General features: G+C 41.4%; 1 protein-coding gene across 1 annotated transcript; it reads right to left on the bottom strand.

The window, feature by feature from the left end:
- Positions 1-22347: 22347 nt before the first annotated feature.
- Positions 22348-25015, bottom strand: cks1b (CDC28 protein kinase regulatory subunit 1B). The gene is made up of 4 exons (XM_085791366.1): positions 24907-25015; positions 24612-24679; positions 24299-24426; positions 22348-23136 (listed from the first exon to the last, which is right to left on the bottom strand). The coding sequence occupies exons 2-4, from the start codon at positions 24668-24670 to the stop codon at positions 23087-23089; spliced, it is 237 nt and encodes a 78-aa protein (XP_085647492.1). The 5' UTR covers positions 24671-24679; positions 24907-25015; the 3' UTR covers positions 22348-23086.
- Positions 25016-26239: the final 1224 nt, after the last annotated feature.

Consider the following 26239-nt stretch of genomic DNA (forward strand, 5'->3'; position numbering starts at 1 on the left):
CAAAAAGAAAAATACATGTTTTACAGAAAGGTTGCTGCTCTAACTGTTTCTTGGCGGACGACAACCAGGAACAGACATCTCAGAGTCTTGTCATGATCGTGTGGTCGCCATGCAACCAGCAGAGAAGGTTTAGACGGTTTAGAAACAAGACGCCCCACAACAAGTCAGTTTCCTGTATCTGTGTTGCTTGGGTGTCACGACTACCCCACCGCTTTAGCAGACTATCAGTAGGTCTTGAGTCTATTGTAAGTAAACATGAGCACAGGTTATGGTCGATTTTTCACCCCGTCACCACCAAAGTAAGTATTGGACTCATTTTTCACAAGCCACAAATCTTCTGGATATTTTCACATGAAAATTTCAGACAGACAAATCAGGAGAAAATGAACTTTGTTCAAGACCCGTCTCTGTCTCAACAACACACTCTAGCGAGATCTCCTGGGTAACGCCAGCCAACATAGGTGAACGCCTGTGCCAACTAATTTTGCGTAATGCTAAATATGATTAATAGCTGTGCAAATGTTTAATATTATCATAAAAAATATTAATAGATTACTTTCCTCTACCGACAACTTTTATCTATCAACAACACACAAGATCACAACACGAGGTGGGAGACAGGAGGTGTACTATTTTATATCGCAGCTTGTAATGAGCCATCTTGTCATAGAGTATCTTTGCCATTACTTATCAAGAAACAGTATATAAACTGATTCTGGATCTTTAGAGGAAAGTTGACGAAGGATTTTGTTTACTTCAAACATTGAATGTTTCTTCATCAGACCAAACAGTGCTACTCTCCACTTCCCACATCAGCATTGGATCAGTCTTTATTGACCCTCAGTCAAGGTTAATACAGTTATTTCACCAAGTATGCTTTTAAAGTTATTTCATTATGGCCTGAATATACTTTCTTTGCATTTGGTAGACGGGGGTTGTTTTGTTTATTATTTTCCTCACTGCAACCATTTGAAGTTAAACAACTACTTATATTCTTATATTACAGGGTGAAAAATTCATGATGTGTATTTTTTTATTATCACCAAGCTTTGTGATTTATACAAGAAATCTTTCTCATTTTAAAAAACGATCACCTTTACTGCTCAATAGAGTGCATTAGATGGAAATGTAATTTAGAGAAACAATAATAAAACAACAATGATAGAATACCAACACTAAAACTTATACACACAAGTCATTTTGTGTGGTTATTTGACGTGTAAGATAGATATTATGCGCAGTACTTTATTATTTTAATTATTCTCATTACTCTTGTTGATATACCAATTCTATCACTAAGAAGGACCTCAGATATGTGTGATATATTTTTCTAAGTGTCTTTCATCTTAGAAACCTACTTTTAAAGCACTACTAGCACATAGGGAAGGATTTTTTAACATTGTCTGAAGTTATGTTTCTTTCACACTATATTATTACACTTGTGCACTAAGCTAACCCACCTATTACAGGAACGTATGTATTGCCTATACCAAAGAGAGGATTGTGCGTACACTTATACACGGATAATGCGGTGAGGTTGTGCGTTTCTTCGGCTGTGTTTCCGTATGTTCGGAGCACCCATGTGTGCGTGGGCGTCGCTGCTCCGGTTGCAGGCTTTCTGTCTGTCGTCTCCGGACCAAAGGTCAGCAACTCAACTGTCACATTTAGTCCGTCACAGCATCTGCTCTGTCTTACAAAAATGGTGTGAGGTTCAAGCTCGGCTGACGACACTCGACCTTCCAGTGTGGGCTGCATGTGCAAGCCGGGAGAGGAGAGTGACAGGGCCAGGCTGAGAAATGGCAACCGACACAGGGGTCACGGAGCCAAAGGGCCATGAAGAGAGTCACAGGGATGGAGAAAACACAGGAAGGGTGACGGAGGATAACCAGAGAAGAGGACAAGTTCTCTGGGCAGCGTCGGCGTCTCTCTCATGCTCTCTTGCTCCGTCTTTGTGTATTTCTCTCTTCCACACCTGGGTCTCCTCTCCTCTATCCCCATATACTCTTTGTGTTCTCACTTTACCTCTCTCTCTCTGCTGCTCGCTCTACTGCTCTGTTGGCTTCAGGCAATGCTGTCTGTTCCCCTCTCTCACTCCGTGATGGAGGGATGGCCTGTGGAGTGAAGGGGCGATGAAGCGATGGAGGCCTTCAACGGAGGAAAACACACCCCCTTTCCCTCTTTTGTTGACCCTGAACATGGACTCAATTAATCATTTATTGTGTGTATGTCAACCTTCAGAGCATCATAGTTGATGTGCCTGTTATATTAAAGGGTCAGTTCACCAGAATTGCAAATAGACATATGGCCTCTCTCATTTTTCCATTGATTTTTTATTATCATCTTATAAATATTTTTTTTTATATATGCCTGTATTTCTGTTCCTCTATTGAGATTTTATTTTTAATCATCACATGAACTTTAACCAAACACTGTGAGTTTCTAAACATAACCATAGAAAAGCTTTAGTTGCTAGGAGATGTTGACTTTTAAGAGTGAACATCATAATAAAATTATACATTGTTAAATATCACAATTTTATTGCTGGAAAGATACCTTAATTAACAACTTTCTCACACTGTGTTGATTTTAACAAGAAAGGTTTAATCCATGCAGCACGATGAGGCTGACGAAACAGAATCTGCTGTGTATGGACATAAACTCAAGGACAAAGGGTTGCTTACTGCTTCTGTAGAAATTCTGCACGTCAGGATAATACAGGAGGTTAGTGAGGAAATATGTTTTTTGTAATTTGGGTGAACTGAACCTTTAACTACAATCCTATTAACAAAAGCTGTGCCTTACAATAGCGTGAATAACTATCTCATTTATCTGAAACCTGGTGGTGCAAGTGTGTGTGTCTGTCAGGTCAAAAGTGCACGGGAAAGCGTGTGTACACAAACGTGTGTGTGTGTTTGCTCCACCTGTATGCTGCTTAGCCTGGTGTTTTTCATGTGTGTTATTCACACGTTTCCTCTTGCACCACATAGCATGCTTCATTATCTCCTCACACATTTTAATGAGCCAGTTCTTCAAGATTGGACCAATTAGTCTCAGTAATCTGGTCAATTTAGCCTCCCCCGTTTCCTCCTCAGGGTTTTCAGCTTCTGGAAATCTTCTTGCCATTCGATGGGAGCATTGAGTGGGGTTGGAAAGGAGGAGGAGCAGAGGGGTTTGTATAGAGCTAGAGGGGGTGGTGGTGGTGGTGGTGGTGGTCGGAGTAGGAGGGGAAGCTATCGGCCGTTCGATATCATAATGGTGCATTACAGCTCCGAAAGCTCCCAACGCGCCGCAGCGAGCTACACCCGAGGTCAGGCAGAGTATCATTTAGCGCCGATAGAAGCATCTGTGCTTTGAGCGGCGGCCCTCTCGCTTGCTCTCTCTCTCCCATAGGCATTATCGTTTAATTGCAGGTATAGCGGGTACACGGGGTTACCAGGGGTTATCCGTAATGCGCAGCAGCGCGGTTATAACCATGTATCACCGTCACTCTTTCCTCCATTAGACTCAACCAAAGTGTCCGGGTATCGATCTTCGAGGCCTCATTTACATGCAATAAGCGGCGCTATCATCAAAGCTTTAATGAAGATTTTTAAATCTGCGTCTGGATCTGGTGTGACCTCGCCATCAATTGGTGTGGTCCATTGCCTTCTGCGCCTTCTTCCTGACCCTTGTTCCACTCCGTCTCATTATGTGGTGACATCTGTACAGCGAGCATAAACTTCAATCTTGCATAATTAGCTCCTACCTATAATTAAGGCACCTCGCGCGGCTCTTCGCTATCTGATTGTTTTGCTGTGGTGCGCTGTGTTATTAACTTTGCAGGAGGATGGGGGGGAGAAAACAACCTCCCTAGCTCATGTTACTGATTGTCTCTTCAGCAAAGGTGCTCACTTAAACTTAAATGCTTCTGCTGAATGTTTTGCAATTCTTTATCATACTTGCTTATGGTAATTTATTCTTTTTTTTCCTCTGTGCACATGAAAGGAGAAACTAAGTGTTTAAAAGTGATGCTCCGTGTGCAATCTTTGCTGCCTGGGTAAAGGTAAAGTAAACGTATAATGGTAGACACAATTCAAAGCTATTAACAACAAGACACCATTTGCTATTAACTTTTTTTTTTACTCTGTGGTTGCTCCAACACACACACACACACACACACTGCTTTTAGGTGTGCATAAATGACTCTGTTTATCAAAGTATACACTGGCAAAATGAGTAGTTAATTGAGATACAGAGTGTTTGTCTTGGACTGAATACACTAACATCGTATCGATTGCGAGGCCTTGTTTATGTCACATTTGACTGAGCATGATCAATTCTGCCCTGGCACTTTGATTGATCACCAATATGCTGTCACAAGTATTGATTGGGGCCATGGTTAGAATAATGCCACCATCTTAAATGGGGCGGATGAAGAAGAACGTGCTGAGCTGGTCTGATTTGTTTCCTGATGGCCCCCTTCTCCCACTAGAATCGTATTTATTTTGGATTTCCAGACGCACATTTCTTCCTCTCCTCTCCAAATTCTCTTCGATAAACTTCCCTTTTTTTTCTCCCGCTTCTCCCTCCTGGCCTCGGTCTATCCCTTTTGCACACAAACGTACAGAACGGCTCCTTCCTCCCATCTTTGCTCATTATCCCTCCTTCCCCAACTTCTTGACTTGTCATTTTTCCAAAGCCTCTCCGAGATCTCCTCTGCGCATCTGTGAATTGTGTCTCTCTGTAGCTGTGCCCCTGTACAGCCAGACTCTTCACTCCATCCATCTCTGTCTCTCTCCTGCCTCTCCCCACTCCCCTCATCCATCTCTCCTGCTCCCTTATTCATATCCTCCGAGCTTTCTCGCCTCTCCTCTTTGTTGCGGGATCACGGCAACCAAGTTTTCTCCTTGACCCTGTGCGGCGAAAGCACACAAACATCACAGTGTGGAACATGTCAATACAGTATGCTACATATATCTATCCATCTGTGCCATGTACCCGTCTATACCACAGGGATAGAAATCAGACATTGTGCACAGATGTTACTGCTACTATCTCATTCCATTGATATTTCTGGGAAAGCTTTCTTCAGAGCAGGGAATCGCTCCCGTTCGTTCACAAGAGCATTAGTGAGGTCGGCCTCTGATGTTGGGTAATAAGGCCTGACACTCAGTTGGTGTTCCAGCTCGTCCCAGTGGCGCTGGGTAGGGTCGAGGTCTGGTCTCTGTGCAGGGCCGGTCAAACTCTTCCACACCAGACTGGGAAAAATATTTCTACGCTTCAAGGCACTGTCATGTTGAAACAATTTTGGGAGGAACACTACTGAGCACAAGTTGTACCTGGAAGGATTAATATATCCTCTAATTGGAGCTTAAAGGATGAGACCATTCTGGTAAATACAGACGCAGGTGAAAAGAAAAACTTGTAGAAACATGTACATTTGTTTTAACCTGACTTGTTCATTGACAGTGTTGAAGTCAGTTCCAGCGCACGTCAATAAACACCGACGTCACTTAACTCTGGTTTCAGATCCAATAACAGCAGGTGAGAACTGAAATGATCCTGAGGCAACGAGACATCAGTGAGAAACCTAAAGCAATGGTCTGATGTTTTGGGGAAAAACACAAACTGGCTTTGTTACACAGAGTGTGATTATACAATCAATAAGTTTGTATGGTAATGAGGCTACTGCCAGCAGGAGGTTGGCCTGCTCTAACTTAGCCTAAAGACTGAGAAGTAGGTGGACACAGCTAGAGCCCCTCCATCGCTAATTATCTCGCTTGTTTAATTGCTAATGAGAGAAGAAAAGTTGCAGTTGTTCAGAGAGTTACAGACCTAATTATCCCTCAAGCTGTTTCCACGTCCACTCACTAAGCTAACTGTTTACTAGTTACAGAGCTGTGTTTAATGGGCAACCTTTCATATAAAGAAGGATAATGGTTATAGAACTGCAGACGATGACAAAAAACAACTAGTTAATATTTGAAACATTGACAGAATTGTCTAAATGAACAGACTGAAAGTATTCACTGCATGTGGCTCAGTTTTCCGAATATAAAGGTAAAGCAAAGTAAGATGTAATGAGTACGTTTGACTGTCTCTGTGGACAAACGTATCCAGTCCACAGCTTAGTTCAATACACGTGCAGCCAAGCAGACCAAAGTCCAGTCATTCCTCCTCCCTTTCTTCTCCTCCCTCTTGTGTCTGTCTCCTCTCTTTTCTCTCCCTCTTCCTCCTCCCCTCCCACTCCACAGACCAGGGCCAATTAGAGAGCATCCCGTGTTCCTTCTTGGCTCAACCAAGACACTCTCCAGGGCCGCTAATTAAGCACAAACCTTCCCCCCTTTCTGTCTCTTTCTCTCTCTCTCTCTCTCTTTCTCTCTCTCGCTGCACTGTCACCTCTCTCCATCTGCCTCACATCCCCCTTTCCCCCACGCTCCCTTCCTCCCAGCAACCTCTTTCCATCAATTCGCTCATGCTTCCCTCGTTTCACAACTCTCGCCTGGCCCTTCATCCCTCGCCCCCTTTGCCTATTTGTCACGGTGGAGGTTTGATATTCACATCGGGACAGTCTTCAGAGTCAATCTGTGCAAAGCGGCCGACTTGTTATTCTCTTCTTGCTGGTGTTAACCATGCGCCCTGTGACCTCAGCCATGTACGCTTTAGGAGAATGTCCACATCTGACAGTGCTGCTGCTTTTTAACAATGTTCCTCCGCAACTACTGTTGCCCACCGTCCGCAGCTGAGCCCGCTGACACTGACAACCGGCCCTGTTAATGGGGCCAGTCATAGTAACTCACTGTACTCCTGCTTTCGCTCTCAGTCTCCTTTTTCTCTTCTCTTGCCTTCCCTTCCTGTCAGGGCACAGCATGAGGAAAATGTATGCAGCAGCTTCATAGAAACCTTCACCTGGCCTGGCAACCCGTCAGTCAGCTCTTCGCTTCATGTAAATTTTGGCAAAGAAAACAGAAGACATCTGTCACCTCCATATTTTCATGTACTGGGTTTCATCCAAGATATTTGATTAGTCAAAGATATTATCCAGCCGTGGTGTTTACTCCCATTAGACACAGCTATTTGTTCTTTTCTTGGCTGCCGTTCAGATCCGTGTAATAACTAGAAAGCTAGTTAGCAGTCTTTCTTGTTGCTTCCCTTTCTCCTCTTATACAACTTTGAAGAAAGCATCAGAATCTGCAAATGTTTTGTTATTGCATCACTTTTGTACCCTCTATCACAGGGAAGAACACCCAGTTGAGCACTATTTCTATGTTAAAGACTCCCCCGATGGACTCGGTAAAAAGAAAAAGTAGCTCACAAGCACATCTTTCATTTCCAAGGCAAAAATAGGAGCAACAAGAGATTCCTGCCAACTCAAAGAAGGAACAGCTGTACACGCTCATTCTGATTCATGCGCTGCAAACTAGTTTCTTGTTTTGGGCTGATAGAGGTAATTAGTTGTAATTTTGCAGGATGGACTACCTCCAGTAAATAGAGGGAATTTGAATAAACTGATGGGGTAACGTGATATATCATCTGGCCAGTCACATGCTGTTTGCCCACTATATTATGATGCAAAATGAATGCATTGATCCATTACGTAACATCGGCGAGAAAGACTTTAAATGGAGTGTGCAGGAGCTTAATTGTCCAAAGCCAAGCTAACAGCTCTGATGCATAGCAGTTGAGGTATATCCATATAATAATATGCACACATGTTCACAATAATACTAAGAAGTTGTTGTGTTAAATATGATTTTTTTTTTTTTAACTAACAAAAGTGAGTTAGTTTTTTGCTAATAGTTTTTTTTTTTAATTCCAGCACCCTATTATGCGTTTTTGAGGCAAATGCTGAGACTGCTTTCTGAAAAACTGCCCCCCGATGGGAACGCATATCAGCGGTTTTGCATGAATTTACCTCGAAAACAACTCCGTCTCAGAACGTTCTGTTATTATCTCATAGCGTGGTGAATGTGCAGGTCACAACTTGTCCACGAGAGTGTTTTGGAGTTGTTGGATTGTGTATTTGATGAGTTTGATGAGGGAAATCAAGAAATCCCATTAGCCTCCGTAGCGTAGCTCTGAGCAGCTCAGCTCAGCTCTGCTCCACCGTTCTAAAAATAGCTTGCACCGACAATTAAAGGTAACAAACCTAATCCTAAAACTATAGGGATTATGGCAATGGGCCAATTTGCCAAAATGTTGAACTATCCCTTTAAAGTGGAACTATGCAGGTCTGGTCACTTTTTCTCTGTTTGGTCCCTTTTTCTCTCTACAGAGCTCTTTCGAAGTGCATATTTTTACTGTTGTAAAAACTCACCGCTTTCATTTTTGTGAAAAAGCCTTTATTTACTCAGTTGCAATTGGGAGTTAAGAGGATTTCTAGCAGATTAGCAAAAAATGATCCAGAATAAGATCTCCAACCCAACCTTTAAGGTGCAACTCTTGCCTAGTTTGACAATGATACTGCAAGGCCAGAATATCAGCATCGGGGTTCACCTTCCGACTGGCTTTCCCAAATTTCATGGCAATCCATCTAGGAGTTGTTACGGCATCTCACTAAGAGCTAAAAATGACAACCTCATAGCGGTGCTAGAGCAAAATCAGCTCAGTATTATTCATCCTTTTGGGACTTTGAACGCCTTGCAAAATTTCATGACAATCCATCAAAAGAGCTGCTGAGACGCTTCAGTCTGGGAAAATATTGGGAATCATCGGCGTATACGATTCCTGAAACTTAATTATTTATAAACCAGTTACAGAATGAGTCATATTTTTAGAAGATTAGATTTTACGCCTGTCCTCTTACAATCACAGCGACTGACCGCGGCTCAATATTTGTTATTTACCACCGCATCATCAGTTATAAAAAAGTGTGCTTCCAATGACGTCCAGTAAATATACACATCCCAGAGGGGACTGGGAGTGCAGGGTGAGGAAGAGAGAGATTGCTCTGGGTCTCACTTTGTCAACAACTGACTGATAAGAGGTTTTGTTTTCATGACGCCACCCAGATCATCCAACTCCCTCTCCCTCATTCAATCCCCAGTCCCTGAAGCAAAACTAATCCCAACTAAACTCCCAAGATTCCTCCCGTCTCCCATCCCACTCTTCTTTCTCTCACTCCTCCATGTTCTGTCATTCCTGAATTGGCACTAATCCCTCCTCCCTCTTCTCTCTTTTTCATCTCCTCTTTCCTCCTCTTTGTGTTTTTATGATCTGTCGTTACCAGAGCAAAACTAATCTTCCTCCCCTCCCTCTCTCTTCCCGCCGTTGTTCCAGTCCTCCTTGCCCCCTCTTCCAACTTTGACTCCCACTTCTTCTTCCTGACACCCAACTGTTATTCGCCTCAGACCGTAACTGTATTTACCCTTCTCCCTCGCCAGCACAGTACATCTCTCCTGCTCTCTGCGGGCGAAGTTATATTGACAGTCGAGCTTTAGGAAGAAAAAAAGCAAAAGGTTCAGGTGAAAGCTGCCGCCATGTACGTGGTGTTCCTCCCCAAAACATCTTACACAAATAGACTTCATCTGACACTTTGTATCCAAGAGCGGTACTAGAAGGAAGAAGATGTACCGTGTAATAGTGTTCTTCCACCTTTCAAATAGCAGACAGTGGCAGTGCAGCAGGAATAAAAGCAGAGGCAAAGACTTTCCCCAGACATACGTGCAGCAACCGAGCTGGATTCAGACATCCTCTGACATCTCATTCATATACTGAGATACACTTATGAGTCCCGACACACACACATACACATATACACACTAAAGCCACACGCACAAATACTCATGGATTTGTATTGAAAGAGGCCTCGCAATTTTAGCTGTATCTCAAAAGTCCATGGAGGGAGTGCGGACATGGAGAGAGCGCGAGGCTGTCGGCTCATTCTTCACAGCCCTGCCTGAAACGCGTATATCTACTGTAGCCGCATAATTACAGAGTTATCAGAGCCTTTTCTCAGGTCCTCAGCTACCGACAGCATATGAAAAGACCCCAATTAAGCAATTATCTTTAAAAGGTAGAGCCTAATTCAGTCATTTGAGCTGCAAAGAAGCATTGAGAAGGAGACCACAGTGGCTGACAGCTAATTCACAAAGTGGGGCTAAAGGCATTAAGGCTCAGATAAAAATAGAGGGGGCTTGTCATCACCTAACACTCTGAAAAATTGCAATAGCAGAGCCGAAATGTCAAACTCTAGTCAGGAAAGATTACAGTTTTTATATGCATACTAAGGACATTCGTGCCACTTTATCATACATGTCCATTCTTCACTGTGGTCTTCGCAACGTTACAGCTCTTCTAATGTGATATACCACTAATATTACAACATTGTGCAATCGAGTGAGGACATTTTTTCCCCCCCTACTAATGGCTAACGGCTCAATAAAACACCCCTTTCTGCAGCATGCCACCTTTTAGTGAACTGCTGTTTAACAGTAGCTAAAGGCAGCTCTCATTTTTACAATTAGTTTCTCGCACTTTCACTCTCTGTCTTTGTCACTTTCGCTGATGTGAGAAGTCCTCCTCCTAAACACTGGCCTCTCGCCGTAATGATCCCCACAAATCACCACACCACAGTCGCAGTCCTACGCCTTATGAATCAAACGGAGAAATCGTTGCAAATGGGCATATTTTTCACACCCATCTGCCATTTTTGCTATGTTTAATGACAAATATGATAATTTGTGCCGGGGAAAAAAAAAAAAAAATCTGTGTTTCACTTCTTCAGTCGGCAAACAATAACATTTTTCTCCCTGTGTTTGATCGTTTCAGCCCAGTTGTCCGTAAATGTATAGTCTGGGAGGGAGAAGACAGTGTTGCCGCGGTGGTCGGCTTTGTTATGTCCAGAGCTTTTCTGCGTGTCTCTGCGGTTGTATCAATCTCAATTGTCTGCGTTATACTGTTTGTCAATGTGTCTACACTGCAGGGGCAAAGTGAAGTGATAGACGACTTGACTACCTCCGCGCCCCTTGAGCTTACAATATATGGGGAAGGAAGTGACAGTTGCAGTTCTGACTTTTTATAACTTTCTGGTGTTATACCACCGTATATTCTAACTGTATGACAGAAAAGACACAGACAATGGATATCCTGCCGCTGGATGCCGCAGCTCGAGCTGTGCTGAGTGTCTTTTCATTTCGACAACAGCGCTCTGGCTCATTCTGACAATAATCAACACAATGATAGTCAGACATATTGTTATGCATTATTCATTTTTTGTCTGTGTCTGATTACCCGCTACCATTTGACAACTATCACACTCAAATGTGTTTGGATTACAAGCAGTGAGGAGCAAAAAGAGGAAAATGGCTCATATATTGCCTATCTATCATGCAAAGAGGGTCTTTTGCAGCAGCAAGGAAGGAGGAGTAAACATCCACTGACTCACTGGGGGTATAGTTCATAAACACTAAGCTCTAGTTTGACACAATGTCTACCCTCGGGGAGGATAAGTAGTCTCACGAGTGGTCAATAAGTCAGACAGTGCTCCATAATCCACAATGATAAATCCACTGTGCCTTCGCAATTCATAACGTATGAGATGTGTGGGGTCATTTAACCATTTCCATTGATTACTGTCGTTTTGGAAGAGTGTTGCCGTCAAGGGCCCTGAATGGAGAGGCTACTTAAGACTCGACATGGTGATCAATAGCGCAGTCTCCAGGTCCAGACAGCATCTCACACATCAAGGCCATGTGGAAGTCCTCCCCAGCTCTCCTCCAGCCCGATCGATACGACATGCATACGCACAATCGCACGCACTCCATTTGCTCCCAAGCTCCCATCAACAGGTGCAGTTTAATATGCCTCATTTAAAGGAATGAGTCATTGAATCGGAGCAGATTGAGCAGCCTTGTTCTACATAAAGAGAGCAGTCAGACGCTTCGATCACGTCTTGCAAGTGCAAGAAATATAATGTCTAAAAAGACCTGTAAAAGATCTGCCAAGGTTGAAAATCAAGATAAAGCGCTCAGTCGATCCTAAAATTGATTTATAACCCTACTCTCGCAACCAGCACTTGAAAATACATGAGCCAGTGCCACAGTGTTTAAGCCCGATTTCATTTTGAGCCATATTCCCTTTGAATGGAGTCTCAACACATTTTCCAAAAATATGGTTGTTGAATATTTCTGTCAGCCTTAAAGCGAGTCCCTGGAAATGATGGAAGGCAAACTAAGAGACACTAAAAAGCCGTGCCATGGGTTTACAGCACAGAATTATAAGGACAGACAGCTTGACCCCTGCTGCTCATATCGACAGCCATTACTGATTTTTTTTTTTTTTGCTGTAGGACTGAGTGTGCCGCTAGCAATCCCAACAGGCCAGTTCATGAAAGAACTCTCACTGCCAGTCTCAATATCCTTTTCAATAGCACCACTCATGGAACAACTCTTACACAAACACGCCATAAAGTCCAATGAGCAGAGTCTGCAGGTTAGATCAATACGGCTAACGGCAACGTGCCCCGGACCAAACATCTTAAAATCGGTATCACCAGAGGTGCTGGAGTTGCTCCTTAGACCAGATCAATGCCTGGCCGGCTGACTCCATTAGAGGACCTTTTTATCAACACAAGTGCTTGGTGGAGGTAGATGAGTTAGTGCTGGTGCAGGCGCTGGCTCAGCCTTTCACCTCTCGCAGTAGGTTTCAGTTGCACTTAAGTGGATGAACTCGTTTCAGTTCTTGCTTCAACTCCTGCTCGTGTACCGACTTTGAGCAGTGCTCAGCGAAAACAAAGACAGGATGAAGATACGGTGCAGAAGATGCAGTGTATTCAAAATGTTACATTAAGCTGCAGGCTTTTTTTCCAACCACAAATTGTTCGCTTCCCTTCCAGATCAGTTGCTTGACTTTAGACCTGTCTCAATTATTACATAACTGCCTGATCGCAATTATTTGAGCTGACTGCAATCGTTTTGTATAATCGTTGAAATTGTTTCCATTCATCTGTATAAATATAGCTGGATGAAACTAACAGAAATGTCATAGTTCCATCACTACTTCACTGTTTTCCACCGTTTGAGGTTTGAATCGTGCTATATCAGTGCCTCCCCTGCCATGCGCGTGTCTTTCAGAATAAAATCGAAGCTGAGTCGTTTTTCCCCCCTTATACATCTATATAAGTTAGTTTGGAGCCTAAATCGAAATTACGCTGGCTCTTCTTCATAAGGTTTATGAGTTATTAAACTATGTACAGTATATGCTTATACTATAATAGTGGCATAAAATGATCAGAAAACAACAATTAAATTGTTAATTGCTATTATTTGTATGGCAAAAAAGCCATATAGTGAGCTTGTTTAAAAGTAGAAAAAAAAAATAGTTCTATAAATGCTGCTTAATTATTGAGACTCTGCTGTGGTACAACACTGTCTTTATTGTCAGTAAAGCCATTAAGCCATTTTACTTTCTGTTCCTAGAATAATTACACAATCACACTGTCACTTCAGTGGCCGTATAAGGCTGATTAAAACATGTAGTGTGGGGAAACACAATGTGCAAGATTAATATTAATGTAGTGTGTTTGGTCATCTTTTCATTCCTGGCAGTATTGACCTTTAGTTAATATTGCTCTGATCAACATTTTAATAAAGCAATGGATCAAGTTGCTGTGTGCAGTGTAGAAAATCATGACCCGACTCTGCCGTTCCCCCTCAGCTCCACAGAGACTCCATGGAGTTTTTAGCCTCTTTCAGCATTTTGTTTTGGATCTGTGGACATCAACAACACTGTTTCAGTTCACTTACGGCATGCATATTAATTTTCATCGTTGTTTTCGTCTGTGGCAGCAGCTGTTCTCAGTTAACAACGCCCTGGTAAACTGACTGAGTCAAAGGAGGATGAATGTTGGACTTACATTTGCCAGATACATTTGCCAGAAAGTCGACTCTCTCTGAATGATAATATTGCTTCGTGTAACGAGGCCGGTGTTATAGCTTACACATTCACCAAGGGTATCATTCATTAATGATGGCCTTCATCGGCCAATACAGGTGCAGTCTGAATAGCGACATCGACTGTGGAGAGTTAATTACTGAAATGAGAATCGAGATGTAGAAAATAGTTGGCTGTATAAAATGCCATTGACTTTCCTCAGAGGTCTCCGTTTTTGTGGTTATCCCTTTCACTCCATTTTATGACACTGCCACGGTTCACCAACATTAATGTGCTGTTAAATGCAGCTCCTTGGAAGTTTAATTTATGTCCTCATTTGGTCTTGCAGAACTAATTATCTGCAAAATTGGAACTGTTAAACACTAGACTGAATCCATGATTATTTTAAATTGTGTCTGAGAAAACTGCTTTGACAAAAACGTGTGACTGTTATAATACAAAAAAATGAGTGTAACATGCCACTTTAGCCAAAAAAAAAAACACAAGGGTGACTTTAATCTGGTGCTAAGTGCCTGAATAACTGACTTTCCATATTAGAGAGAGTTCCTTAATTAAAACTTGTCCACTTTTGAATATAAAATAGCCTATATTGACACATACAGTAATGTATTACAAATCATTTTAATAGCGAACCAGCCTTTATGGCCCATTGAAAAAGTTAAAAGCAGAGTGACATAAAACTTTGCAGGGAAGCCAACAGGCTGCCACAGTGAGTGTCATTCACTTTTCTTTCATTCTGCAAAAAGAAACACAACTCATAGTGGAGATTTTTCATATATTGAATAAAAACTTGAACAGAAGTTTTTTTTTTCTTTCCGCTTTGTCTTCTATAATGTGCTCACCAGTGTGCCTTTGCCTTTGAACAGATCCCACCAGGAGCTTTAATTTAATATACGTCACTCATTTTGCCAGAATTGCCCTTCTGGCCTCAAGGTCTCATGTCATGCGTCTTCGGGGCGGCGGATCATTTCGCATTTTCATTTTCCCTGACAGTATCAGTCTGAGGCAAATCGGCAAATCACATTAACTGAATTATACATTTTGTGAAATGTATTATTCAAAGATTAATTTATCGCAGTTTGTTGTTTCACAGAATATTAACCTTACAATGAATTCCCTTTTTTTTCTCCCTTTGTATACTTTGAAAGATTACTCCTATAAATTATTTCTAAAATTCATTTTTAGGACACGATTCTCTGGACAGTCTAATGGAGCAATTTTGAGCTCTTTGTTCCATCAGCTGTCTTTCACACAGCGGCCCTGTCTTCTCTCGCACTCTCTATCAAACTTGGCTTCCTTTTAGGAGGCGTCCTGCTGTGCCAGCGACACCAGACATAAATACCCCCTCTCTCGCCAGAGCACTTTCCATCTTTCAGTCTGACCTTCTTTCTCTCGCCTCATTCTCCCAGTGTCTCTCTCTGACTTTCCCTTTTTTGTATTTCGTTTCCATTCACATCTTTCTTTTTACCTACTCCTGTAAAGATTTACCTTTTGCCCTGCCTGGCTCTGTCTCTTTGTGTCTCACCTTTTTTTTTTTCCAGTGTAAAATTTCCCTCCCATTTCTCTCCTCTGGTCCTTGACTGAGCACATCTTCACACCTCGTTATCCTCCATCACACTTTCCCCTCGCCGCTTTTCATTTCAGTTTAAATTATTCATTGATACCTGGCTAAACTTAATAACACTTGAGAGGTCTTTTAGAAGGTTTCTTTATTGAATAGAGGTATAAAAAAGAAAAAGAAAAATCAATACCCAATACCAAGGACAGTGACACAGAACCAAACCTTGGTTCGGCTACTGGTCATGGTCATTTTGGCATGTTGTATAAACGTGCATTCAGAGTCCAGTCAGTTTTGTGTCTGATGACTTGAGAACTTACAATAAAACTGGTTGTTAGTTTTTAAGACAGGCATTCACACTCTCAGCATGTGAGTGATGAATGCGGTAGGAGGCCACATTTGGTTGTAACAAAGCTGCTGCCGAAAGGCAAGTGGAAAGTCAGCGGCGTTATCTCTGCTGCTGCAGAGATCCAAAGGCACAGAGTCTCTTTTCCTCCTCTGAAGACAGACGATGTCTCACAGGCACCAAAATGTAAAGTGAAATATCCTTAAGGTTTTTTTGTTTTTTTTTACTTGTTGTGTGCAGAAAATAAGTAGGCTACATCAATCAAAATAATTCAATCAAGTTTTCAGCCTTGTTAACTTTCTCATATGATGTTCTTTGTATATCACAAAACAAAAGAGACTTTGGCATCTGAAATAATCATCAACACCTTGACTTCATAACTTTATGAGCAAATCCAGTCATCATGCAAGGATGGTGGGGTACAAAACACCTGGTGGATTCACTGGGGGATGTGGCGGAGAGATGCAATCCATCAGGCTTCTTAATTTGTCTGCAAATAGTAGATGAGCTGACAGAGAAATGAATTTCCCTTTGGGGATTAATATTTCATATTCGTACAAAACCACCTTGTCAATACAAAGAGCAGCAAGAGTTATCCTCAGCACAAGCTAACAAACAACACAAACCAAGCCAACCATGCTGATGATTTTTCCATCTTGATACACAGCACACCGCTCCTTCACCTTTTACCAAAACCTTTGTCAATACAAAGGGTGAGACTTTGCATTAGCACAGCTGCTAACACTTAATCTGCCAACTCCAGTAACAGCAAAACAACACAAACAAGTAAAAGATGTTAACTCTAAGATAACCGTTGTCGTATGTCTGCAAGCTGCCAGATCTGTGATCACAACACACACTCGTCCTCATCCTCTGGGTCAGACTGAGGCTGAAACACACCTGCTGCTGCTCCACCTTTCACCAAACCTAGTCAGTTAGCATTAGCACCGCCGGCTAAGCGCTAACAAACAACACACACAAATAATAACTAGCCTTACCTTTCTAATGGGAGACTTCCTGTGGCTCATTTTGGTTCACAATAAGCTCCTCAACAAACTGTCCGACCGTCTGGGGCTCAAACAGGTGAGTCTTCTCCTTCTTCTTTCTGTTTCACGGCGGTTGGCATTCAGCAACAGGTGAGTCGACGCTACTTCCGCTCGCCATCATCCAGGTCGCGGTTGTGGGCGGGGCTTAAGACTTGATCGAAGATGTGCTTAGATAAACCGTCTTTGGCTTAACCAAAGACTTTTTTTTGTCTAAACTGAAATATTTTAACAATGCTCAAAATATAGGCTACCATAAAAACCATCACACATTTTTTAAAAGGTAGGCCGTAAAACAATGCAATCTACATAGCTAGCCTAATTAGTAGCCTATAGGCTATGTGGCATAAAATCTAAAAGAAAAAAAAAGAAAAAAAACAAAAAGAGTACCATAGGCTAGATAGAATATAAGAACTCATATTGTAAGCTGATCTGATTTAAAAAAAAAAAAAAAAAAAAAAAGCCTATCCACCTGAACCTAGAGCCGGAGCCTACAGTCTGTGGCCGGAGCACACATTTATTTCTTACTTATTTATTAGTCTTTTAAACAGTAACAGAACCATTGGATTATATTACCAAGGGGGCAGTTGTCGGTCTGAGCAAAGATATTCAATAAATGGTTTATAAACCGTCTTTGGTCTGAGAAGTGAAGCTCACTTCCGTGTTCAAAAAACTGCAATCCCCTCGGATTCCTCTGGGGGCTGGTGTCAGAAGGGAGCATTCCCCATAGACCCCCATGTTAAAATCGCCGACTTTACATCCTCAGTAAACATGTTAAAAGCCTGGTGTCAGAACGTTTTTTCGTCTCAATCGATAGTTTCTACCCCCGCACACACTCTGAGGGGGGTGAATTTTTTTTTTAACTCTACCGTTTTACTGTTATTAGGTTAAAACTCTGGCCAATTAGGGCGCGGAAACGTTGAGTGACAGGTCCGAGCAGCTCCGTGGACAGCTGCTTCGAGGCCAGTGGGCGGGTTCTCGGCCGGCCAATCCAACATGGCGCTGTTCAGGCCGCCATATTGGAGTCACAAAAACGACTCCCCAAAACCAATGGGTGACGTCACGGACGCTACGTCCATTCTTTTTACAGTCTATGTATATTACCTATATTACCCATCTTTGATGAGCATAAGATTTGTTTGTATAAGATGGGTCATTTTGGCCTATATTAGAGACAGCGCCCCCAGAAAGCCAGGGTTAACCCTGAAGTTACCTTGCTAAGGTAATCCTACTTCGTGGTACAGGCTTCTGAGGTAGGCAGGATTTGTTTTGAAAACAAGCCTACAGCTCCCAGTATCTTTGACCAATCTATTCTGGTCTGGGGGTTCCTGATTGGTTGAAGGGCCGTCCCTACTCTGTCCTCCTAACAAATCGGGAGGACAGAGTAGGCCTAGGGCCTCCCAACAGAGATGGGCGAGCCCCTCAATCAATCAGGAACCCCCAGACCAAAATAGATTTGATTGTTCAAATATACTGGGAGCTCTAGGCTCATAGAGAAACACTGTGATCGCCCCAAACACAGACCTTTCCCTGCTGACAGCTGAATGGGAAAACACAATTTTCTTTAAAAAAGTTAATATTTAGTTTTTAAAACAAATCCTGCCTAGCCAAGCTTTAACAATGCTTAAAAGTGGGTCAGAACAATCACTTACTTCTGGGTAGTGGGGGTGCATGGCCCCTGGGATTTGCGTCATCCCTCAAGAGGGTTGAATCTGATTGATGAGCAATAACCAAAGAGCAAGGGTTCATAATAGCACTATTCTTTCAAACTGTAAAAACAGCAGACACTGTACAAAGATATTGTCCTGAGAGTTTTTGTCTTTTTGTTTGTACAAACTACTTTTACACTTAATTTCTTATCTGCGAGAAAGGAGAGACATACATGGAAAGAGAGAAGCAGCAGATATACCTCTCAAATGACCTTGCACTTGTTATCTCATGACGATTTTTGAGCCAAAATATAACCAACCATTTGAATTCAGGCTGAAACGGTTAATCACTTAACTGGTTTAAGTCATTTTCCAAGCAGAAATGCCAAACATTCCCTCGTTCCAGCTTCTCAAATTCAAGAATACACTCCTTTTCCTGTCTGATAAAATAGAACAAGCAATTCGAATACACCACCCTGGATTCAGGAAATAGCAACTGCTATTTTAACTATTTTATTGACCACAATTAATCAGATATTTGGGACGGCGGTCTGAAGCTTAATTGGTAATGGAGATAATTGTTAGTTGCAGCCCTATATTCAACCACTCAGTGCTTGTCCCTGAGATTTTCTGTCAGTGTGAGAAACATCCTCTGACCACCATCAAAGCTCACCTTTGAAAATTAACACAGTAACCTAATATTATTAATAATAAGGGTTGAATGCTGACTGGTATATTTTCAAAGGGGAAAAGAAAAGGTCATTGGACTGATAAACTGGTTCACCATCTTGCTGCACCTAGCCGTTCTCTAAACACAGCTCCAGATTTAGATTATCATTTCCAAAGGGAACCAGTTTTCAGCATGATTCATAGATACCTCTTGCAGGCACTCAATCCCCCCCACCTCCCCACCCCACCCCCCCCACCTTAAGGCGTCAAACATCTTATTCTGCCCTCCACACATCTCTGGATCTCTGCGGGGGGCTTCTCAGATTGCTGACCATCACATCCTGGTGATTACCCAGGCAACGTTTTCCACAAATTGTCCAAAAATTCACGAAACATTTTCTCTCCTCCATTACCCATGACTTCCAAAGTTGTGTAGTTACAACCCCCACAGTGCGTCTGACAGTCGCCACGAGCTCTGTTTGCTCCGTGTCTCAGTCTGTATGCATCTGGGACACGCAGGCCAACAGATTTCTTTTTTAGATCAGAGCAGCACCGCATTACAAGAAAGGGTTTTTACAAATGAGATGTAGACAAATAGAAGGTGCAGATTCAGACTAAATATATCCCTGAGTCAGAGGCACTTTTGTTTACATTTTGCGTCCAATGCTGCATATATGCAAAAAGCCAGTTGAATTAATGTAATCGTCCCCCTCTTTAGTAGTTTGTGTTGCACTGCCCTCCACAGTCCAATGTGTGAAACTCAGAAAACAGTGATGTGTCTGAGCAACAGAGACATTGTTATGGACTCAACGTTTTTCTCATCCCACTGTATCCCTGAACGGGGAATTTCATTTTTGTATTGAGCTGTTTTGTGAATGGTTTACAGTTGGTCTCAATTTGGTTGAAGGCTGTCTGCAAGAATTCGGACTAAGGTAACTGGACAGGCTGGCAAACAAGGTGTTTTATTTGATTTAGATATTGAATGGAAATAATAATTATTTTTCTAAAAAAAAAAGACAAAACAATACACATGGTTGACATTAACAGCAGCCATCCTCATTTTTGGGCTGGGCTGGAATAAAGCTATCATTTCTGGATGCTATATGCCCTTGCCTTAAAGTCTTCAAGGATTTATTGCATTATCGAACTGCGAGACTGTTTTGAAGATAAGGAGATGCCAAATGTGTTGATGTTTCAGTCACGTATTGCTGATATTCAAAATACTTTCAAGAAGGTCTGCTTAGTTCTCACAAAACCACAGGCAGAGAGATGTGGAGTGAAAGGTTAATATGGAGGGATCTGTCTTTATTAAAATGGTCCACAGGCAGCTGTATCGCATAACAAAAAGGACACTAGTTTAATCCAGCGGGCAAAACAAGACATTTCAAGATGTCAACTTGGGCTTCGAGAAATGAGCCGTTTTTAATTATTGATGTCATTTTAGAGCAAAAGGATTCAGAGAGTTAAAAGCAGATTAAATGATGATGAAAAGAAAATGGGTGCTGCAGCCCTGGCAGCAGTATTACAGCCTAAATTCTGGCCTGTCATTAAGTGTAGCATTAATCCACTAGTTGTTTACACCACGTATCACTGCTAAATGTGCAGCAGATGCCGTGTCTGCCTCTCCCTTTGTGCACGTACGCCATTGTCACGACTCGCCCATTCAGTAAAACATTTTGTCTATTACGCTCACAGAGACATTTACCAGTAGATGAGACCCATATTACACATGAGATGGGAGAGATTGGAATTGGATTACAGGCGACAAATAAGTAAAACAAGAGTCTGGTCACAGTGCCAGACAACAGATGCAGTAACACTGTCACTGGATGAGCACCAACTGTGCACCATAATAATCACACATTCACAAAGTGAGCTATCTGGCACACACACACCTTCATACCAGTAGAGCTTCATCACATCATACAACAACAGGTAAGGTGATGTGACGCATAATTATCATACATAAAAGTTCTAGGCACAACTAGTTCACACTTATTCCATTAACACGCACATTAGGTCGAATTAGCAATTAGTCATTCCTGCGGTCACACAGAAAAGGAGTTTTTTTTTTTAACTGAACATAAAATACTCAGCATTATAAAACAATAGTTTATTGTCTGAACAGCAGCATTAGTGACTGGTAATAAAAGTAATGGTGCATACAGAAACATCACAGACCTTGAAAGGCAAAGTTCCTTTTAGCAGGAATAAAGCAGTGTTGATGTTCAACACTTTAAAGCATTGTTGCAACAGGCCGGATGTGAGTGAGTGAGTCTCTTTCATAATAAAAGTTTTTAAAAAATCAGTGCATGTTAATTTCTTTATTATCAAATGGTTCTGTTGCCTGGCGTGGGTGCACTAGTACATGCAGTTCATAAGTTAACGTCATTCTGTTTGGTTTGAGAGTTAACAGCCTTTGGACACAGGCCACAGGAATCATCCCTCACCGCCCTCATTTTACAGTCAAAGTGAGGGTGTATTCAGAGGAACCTCATGCTGTTGTCTGCTGGATTTATGTCTTTACCAACCACTAAATGATGGGATAAAACTGAAGGAGTTCTTAAAGTTTTTCATAAATTTCCTGCAGATTAAAGACAAGCACATTTCTTTCACACTTTGATGCGGCGGCTGCAACTTGTTCCACAGCTCATCTGTAATAACCCAGCAGGCTAGTATTACCATCAGGGTTACTGAACAAAGTGAACACGTTAAATCCAAAGAGTAAATGCATTGTGACTTTCTTAATACTGATTTCCAGTGACTGAGAAAGGCAGATCGGCTCAATGGCAACACATTTAAACATAAACTGATTCTGTCAAACAGGAGTGAAAAGTAGATTTTATAAGAAGGCACAAATAAAACGGGACAGACTGAAAACAGACAGGACAGAGTTGGTGGGTGCAAGTTTCAGGAAAAGAAACAGAAGAAGAAAAAAATATATGCACACACAAGTGCCTCAATGCAATATCATACAATATTAAACAAAAATAAATGTAATTGCCTTGCCAACAGCTGGTGTAAATAATTTGGGTGTATTTTATAAGAGCATTTCTGGTAGTGTTCGCCATTAAAGCTGTCAACCACCATTATTTATTCAATTCATTTATTTAACCGGAAAATGCCTTTCATGTGTAGAGTGGCTTTGTGTAATCGTACAGTAGTTGTTTACACCAAATACTGTCAAAACACAAGTCCATGCTACTGAGATTTAAAAGTTTACATTTATTTCAGAAAGGGCAACACATTCATAAATACTGAGCAGCTCGTACAATCAGACCCATCAGCAAGATTTGTTTTTAAAGTAGGCCCCAGTCTAATATATGCTCTTATTGAAAAAGTGATCAAAGGCAAGTTACATGACTATTAAAGATGCGGCTTTTCATGCACATGACAGATTGTTAAATGCCAATTTACAGTGTCATTTAAACTGAGCAGCAACATGTAACTTAAAAACCGCAGTTTGTGTCAGAGTTGAAGTTAATTTGGGATCCAACTATTCTGTCTGGCTTCTGTTGTGACCTGAGCTCAACCCAGAGTGCACTCCGTTAGAATCATTCAAATGTTTTAACAAGTTTCTCTCCCTACATCTTAATACAATGGTTCTAAAAAGCTGGAATATCCAAGCGGGTTCAGCAAGTTGGACAGAAAGATTAAGTCAAAGACAGTGTTAGCTGATCTGAATGTTTCTGACAGATGGTGTGTTGCTGTTAACACATGCACAAGTCTTTTCCTCAGGAGAAGAGTGATGATTTTGTTCCCTCAAGGCATAATCCAGTCCACAACCACTGTTTATAAGTGTGATAGTCCTTTTCCAGGTCCAGCCTGATCAGCCACAACAAGTCATCGACCACACATTGGGAATTTGACAGCATGATCTCTATTTTGATGAGTCAATATGTGGCACATAAGTGGGACTGATCTTGCGAGGACCCAGAGCATCTCTCACTTAGGATTTTTGGGGGGGCAGAGGACGTCGGAACAGCAAGATGTGTGGCTCTGCAGGAAGAAAAGAAAGGCGTACAATACGTAAGCAGAGATCAAGTAAAGCTCAGCAGTTGTGATGCTTTGATTGTTTGGAGGGAAACTTGACTCTACTAACTCATATTACACAAATTTTGAATGGAAGGTGTGACTGACTTTGCACCTGTCGTCCATATGCTCGTCGACAAGTCTGTTGATATTTTGACCCCTAACCTATAATCACCTCTTTAAAATAGGTGCAAATGGACCCGTTAAGGGTATCAATTTAATAAAAAAACGTGAATTTGTCCCAGATCTTTAAACTACAACGATTGCAATTTTTATCAGATACACAACATGCAAACCGACCAAAAGATGTGTCCTATGAAGAGCTGAAAACAATAAGTCAATTTATTATTTAGTGGATCACAAAATAATAACTCTGCATGTAATTGAACAAATATATCGTATATCATGACTCTGGGGAAATGGTGTCCATTTTCACCATTTTCTGACTTTATAGACTGATGATCCATCAAAAGAAAACATCCCTGATCCTTCATTGTGCCTCGTTTCATACATTAGTGGGCGCTGCGGTCAAAACAATATTTAAGATAGAAGCTGCAGTAAGTAACTGACATTATAAATATAGACCTAAACATAATTAATTTATATCTTCAATTTAAGTATTAACTTAAATTCTAGTGATACATTTCAGAGCTGTCGTTCAGATTAAGACTCCTACTTTGATCATGGTACCTCCTGAATGCTTCTCCCTTACGTTATGGCACTGCACTTTGAACTAGCAGTACCAGCACATATCCACTCATCCTTACATGTAACATGTTTAGCATGTGTGCTTAATTGACAGATCAGTACATACATGACTTGATTACTGTAACGCTCTGTATGCTGGGATCTGTAAAGGAAACATCCGTAGACTGCAACTCATTCAGAATGCAGCTGCCAGGCTTTTAACAGGTAGTAAGAGAAGTGACCACATAACTCCAACCCTTGCCACTCTCCATTGGCTGCCCGTGAGTTTTAGAATTGATTTTAAGATTTTACTAATTGTTTTTAAAGCCCTGAATGGTCAGGCCCCTGCCTACATCCGTGATTTGCTTTTACCATACGAGTTTATTATTTTATTATTATTACATAATCATAAAACATTGCCCTTGGTTGAGAATTACGATACCTGGCTGGTGGATCATGTAATGCACCCATCCTTGACTCTGTTGGACACCCAGGTTCCTCCACTCGGTCTCGGACATCAAATGGGTCTTGGGTACACGCCTGGCAATGTCTTTCGGTAGCATTACATGCCTGTTGGGGGAAAAGGGTGGGTATTAACGGAAATTAGTGCACCACCTAAAATTATTATGGCGTACAGTGTTATGTAACCAAAAGCAGTGGAATGTTACCATGGCGACATAAAATCGGTTACAGAAAAAGACGTTAACACTGTCAAAGTTTAAGTACATGCTGTACAAACAGAAACCATTACCAACCTGTACTCGTACTTGTCATCGTCATATTTGTCAGAGTAGTAGATCTGTTTGTGAGACATGATGGAAATCTGGTGGAGAGGGGTTTTTTAAACGTTAGTCAACATTCAGAATAACAAATGAAGCAGATTAGTGCCGCTGTGGAAGCAACTTTTTTTTAGTTCGCATTGCTAAGCGAGTGTAGCTAAGCTAACGTAGCCGAGAGCAAGACTTCTATCTAACGACTTGGTTTGATAATAAACGGCAAACTAGACGTCAACACCACTTTGGGACATATTCAAGTAAGTTTCAGTATTACCTTATCTATTTCCCAGATATCTGGATGTTTAAAATAAAAGTGAATTATTCCAATTTTTTGCGTCGGACAGCGACGAGATGTTGTCTCCTTCTTTGTTTCCCTCTCGAATGTTTGCGAGCCCGCTTTTCATCTTTCAAATAGACCTCGCCTCATCCCATTGGCCAATCGAACGGAAGAGCTCTTTTGCCATTGGTCAATTCTGCCGGTCGCAGGAGAGTGACGCACACGCCGTTTCGTCTTCCCCATTGGTCAACACGGCAGGGAAAACAACAAGGTTCATTCCTGTACACTCCAGTGGAAGCAGGAAACAAGGCTCCTGCATTTCAAACTTGACATACATTTAATTGTGATTGCATAACTAGTGACCCAGATTAGTCTCCACTGTACTATTGAGTTACACAACTGTGACACATGTAATAAAGGAAAAGAAAAGCATAAAAACAAATAACAACTTTTAAAAGTTTTTGTACCAATTTTTATCTTTTACATTGAGCAGTGTCTACATATTTGTTAAAAACCCAATAAATATAGATGTCTGGCACAGTCTATGATTGCATTGGCATAAATAAAAACACAGCAGGCCTTGGATGCACTGTAACAGATACACAATTTATTACAGAACATATGTCACTGCTGCAACATCAAATAATTCATTCCCCTAATCTAATAAAGTAAAAAATAAAATAAAATAAAAAATTAGGTCAGTGCCAACATATTCAAACACACCCTCCAGCTCTTGTTATCAGATGAAATAAGTAAAGGTATTCGTATCCTGAAAACACATCAGAAAATGAAAAGCATATTAAAATGTAGATGCAGTTTGTGGGGTTTACACACAGGCCCTCAATTCTGTTGAAATAAAACAGGACTCCACACACCCACTCAATGAACATGTAGCCCCATTGCCCTCAGGGTGTAGGTATGGTCGGTGCAGGGAGGCCCACGTTGGAAGAAGTCTGATCCACTCAGCCATTACATCCCCCAACTACAGACCCTGCTGAGTGTAATAAGAAATGTTATATGTGTAATATGGGAAGTGGTTGAAGTCTTACTTTTGCATCACTGTGAACTTAACAACTGAGTGATTTCCACAGTTGGCTGGACATTAAAAGTAATTTAAACATGTTAACTTGAGCCTCAGAGATTTTCACTATTTTCTTATGTTTAATAGACTAAACAATCAATCAGATAATAATGAATATGATTCTAGGCTGTACCGATAATGAAAATAATAGGCTTCACAGTATTGATGGAATAATATCCTCCTACTTTGGTCAAGAAAAAACTGATAACAACAATACATGAGGTCACATTGTGAACAATAAACAACAGT

The sequence above is a fragment of the Trachurus japonicus genome, chromosome 11, assembly GCF_045865225.1.
Source record: "Trachurus japonicus isolate A0001 chromosome 11, Traja_1.0".
Lineage (NCBI taxonomy): Eukaryota > Metazoa > Chordata > Actinopteri > Carangiformes > Carangidae > Trachurus > Trachurus japonicus.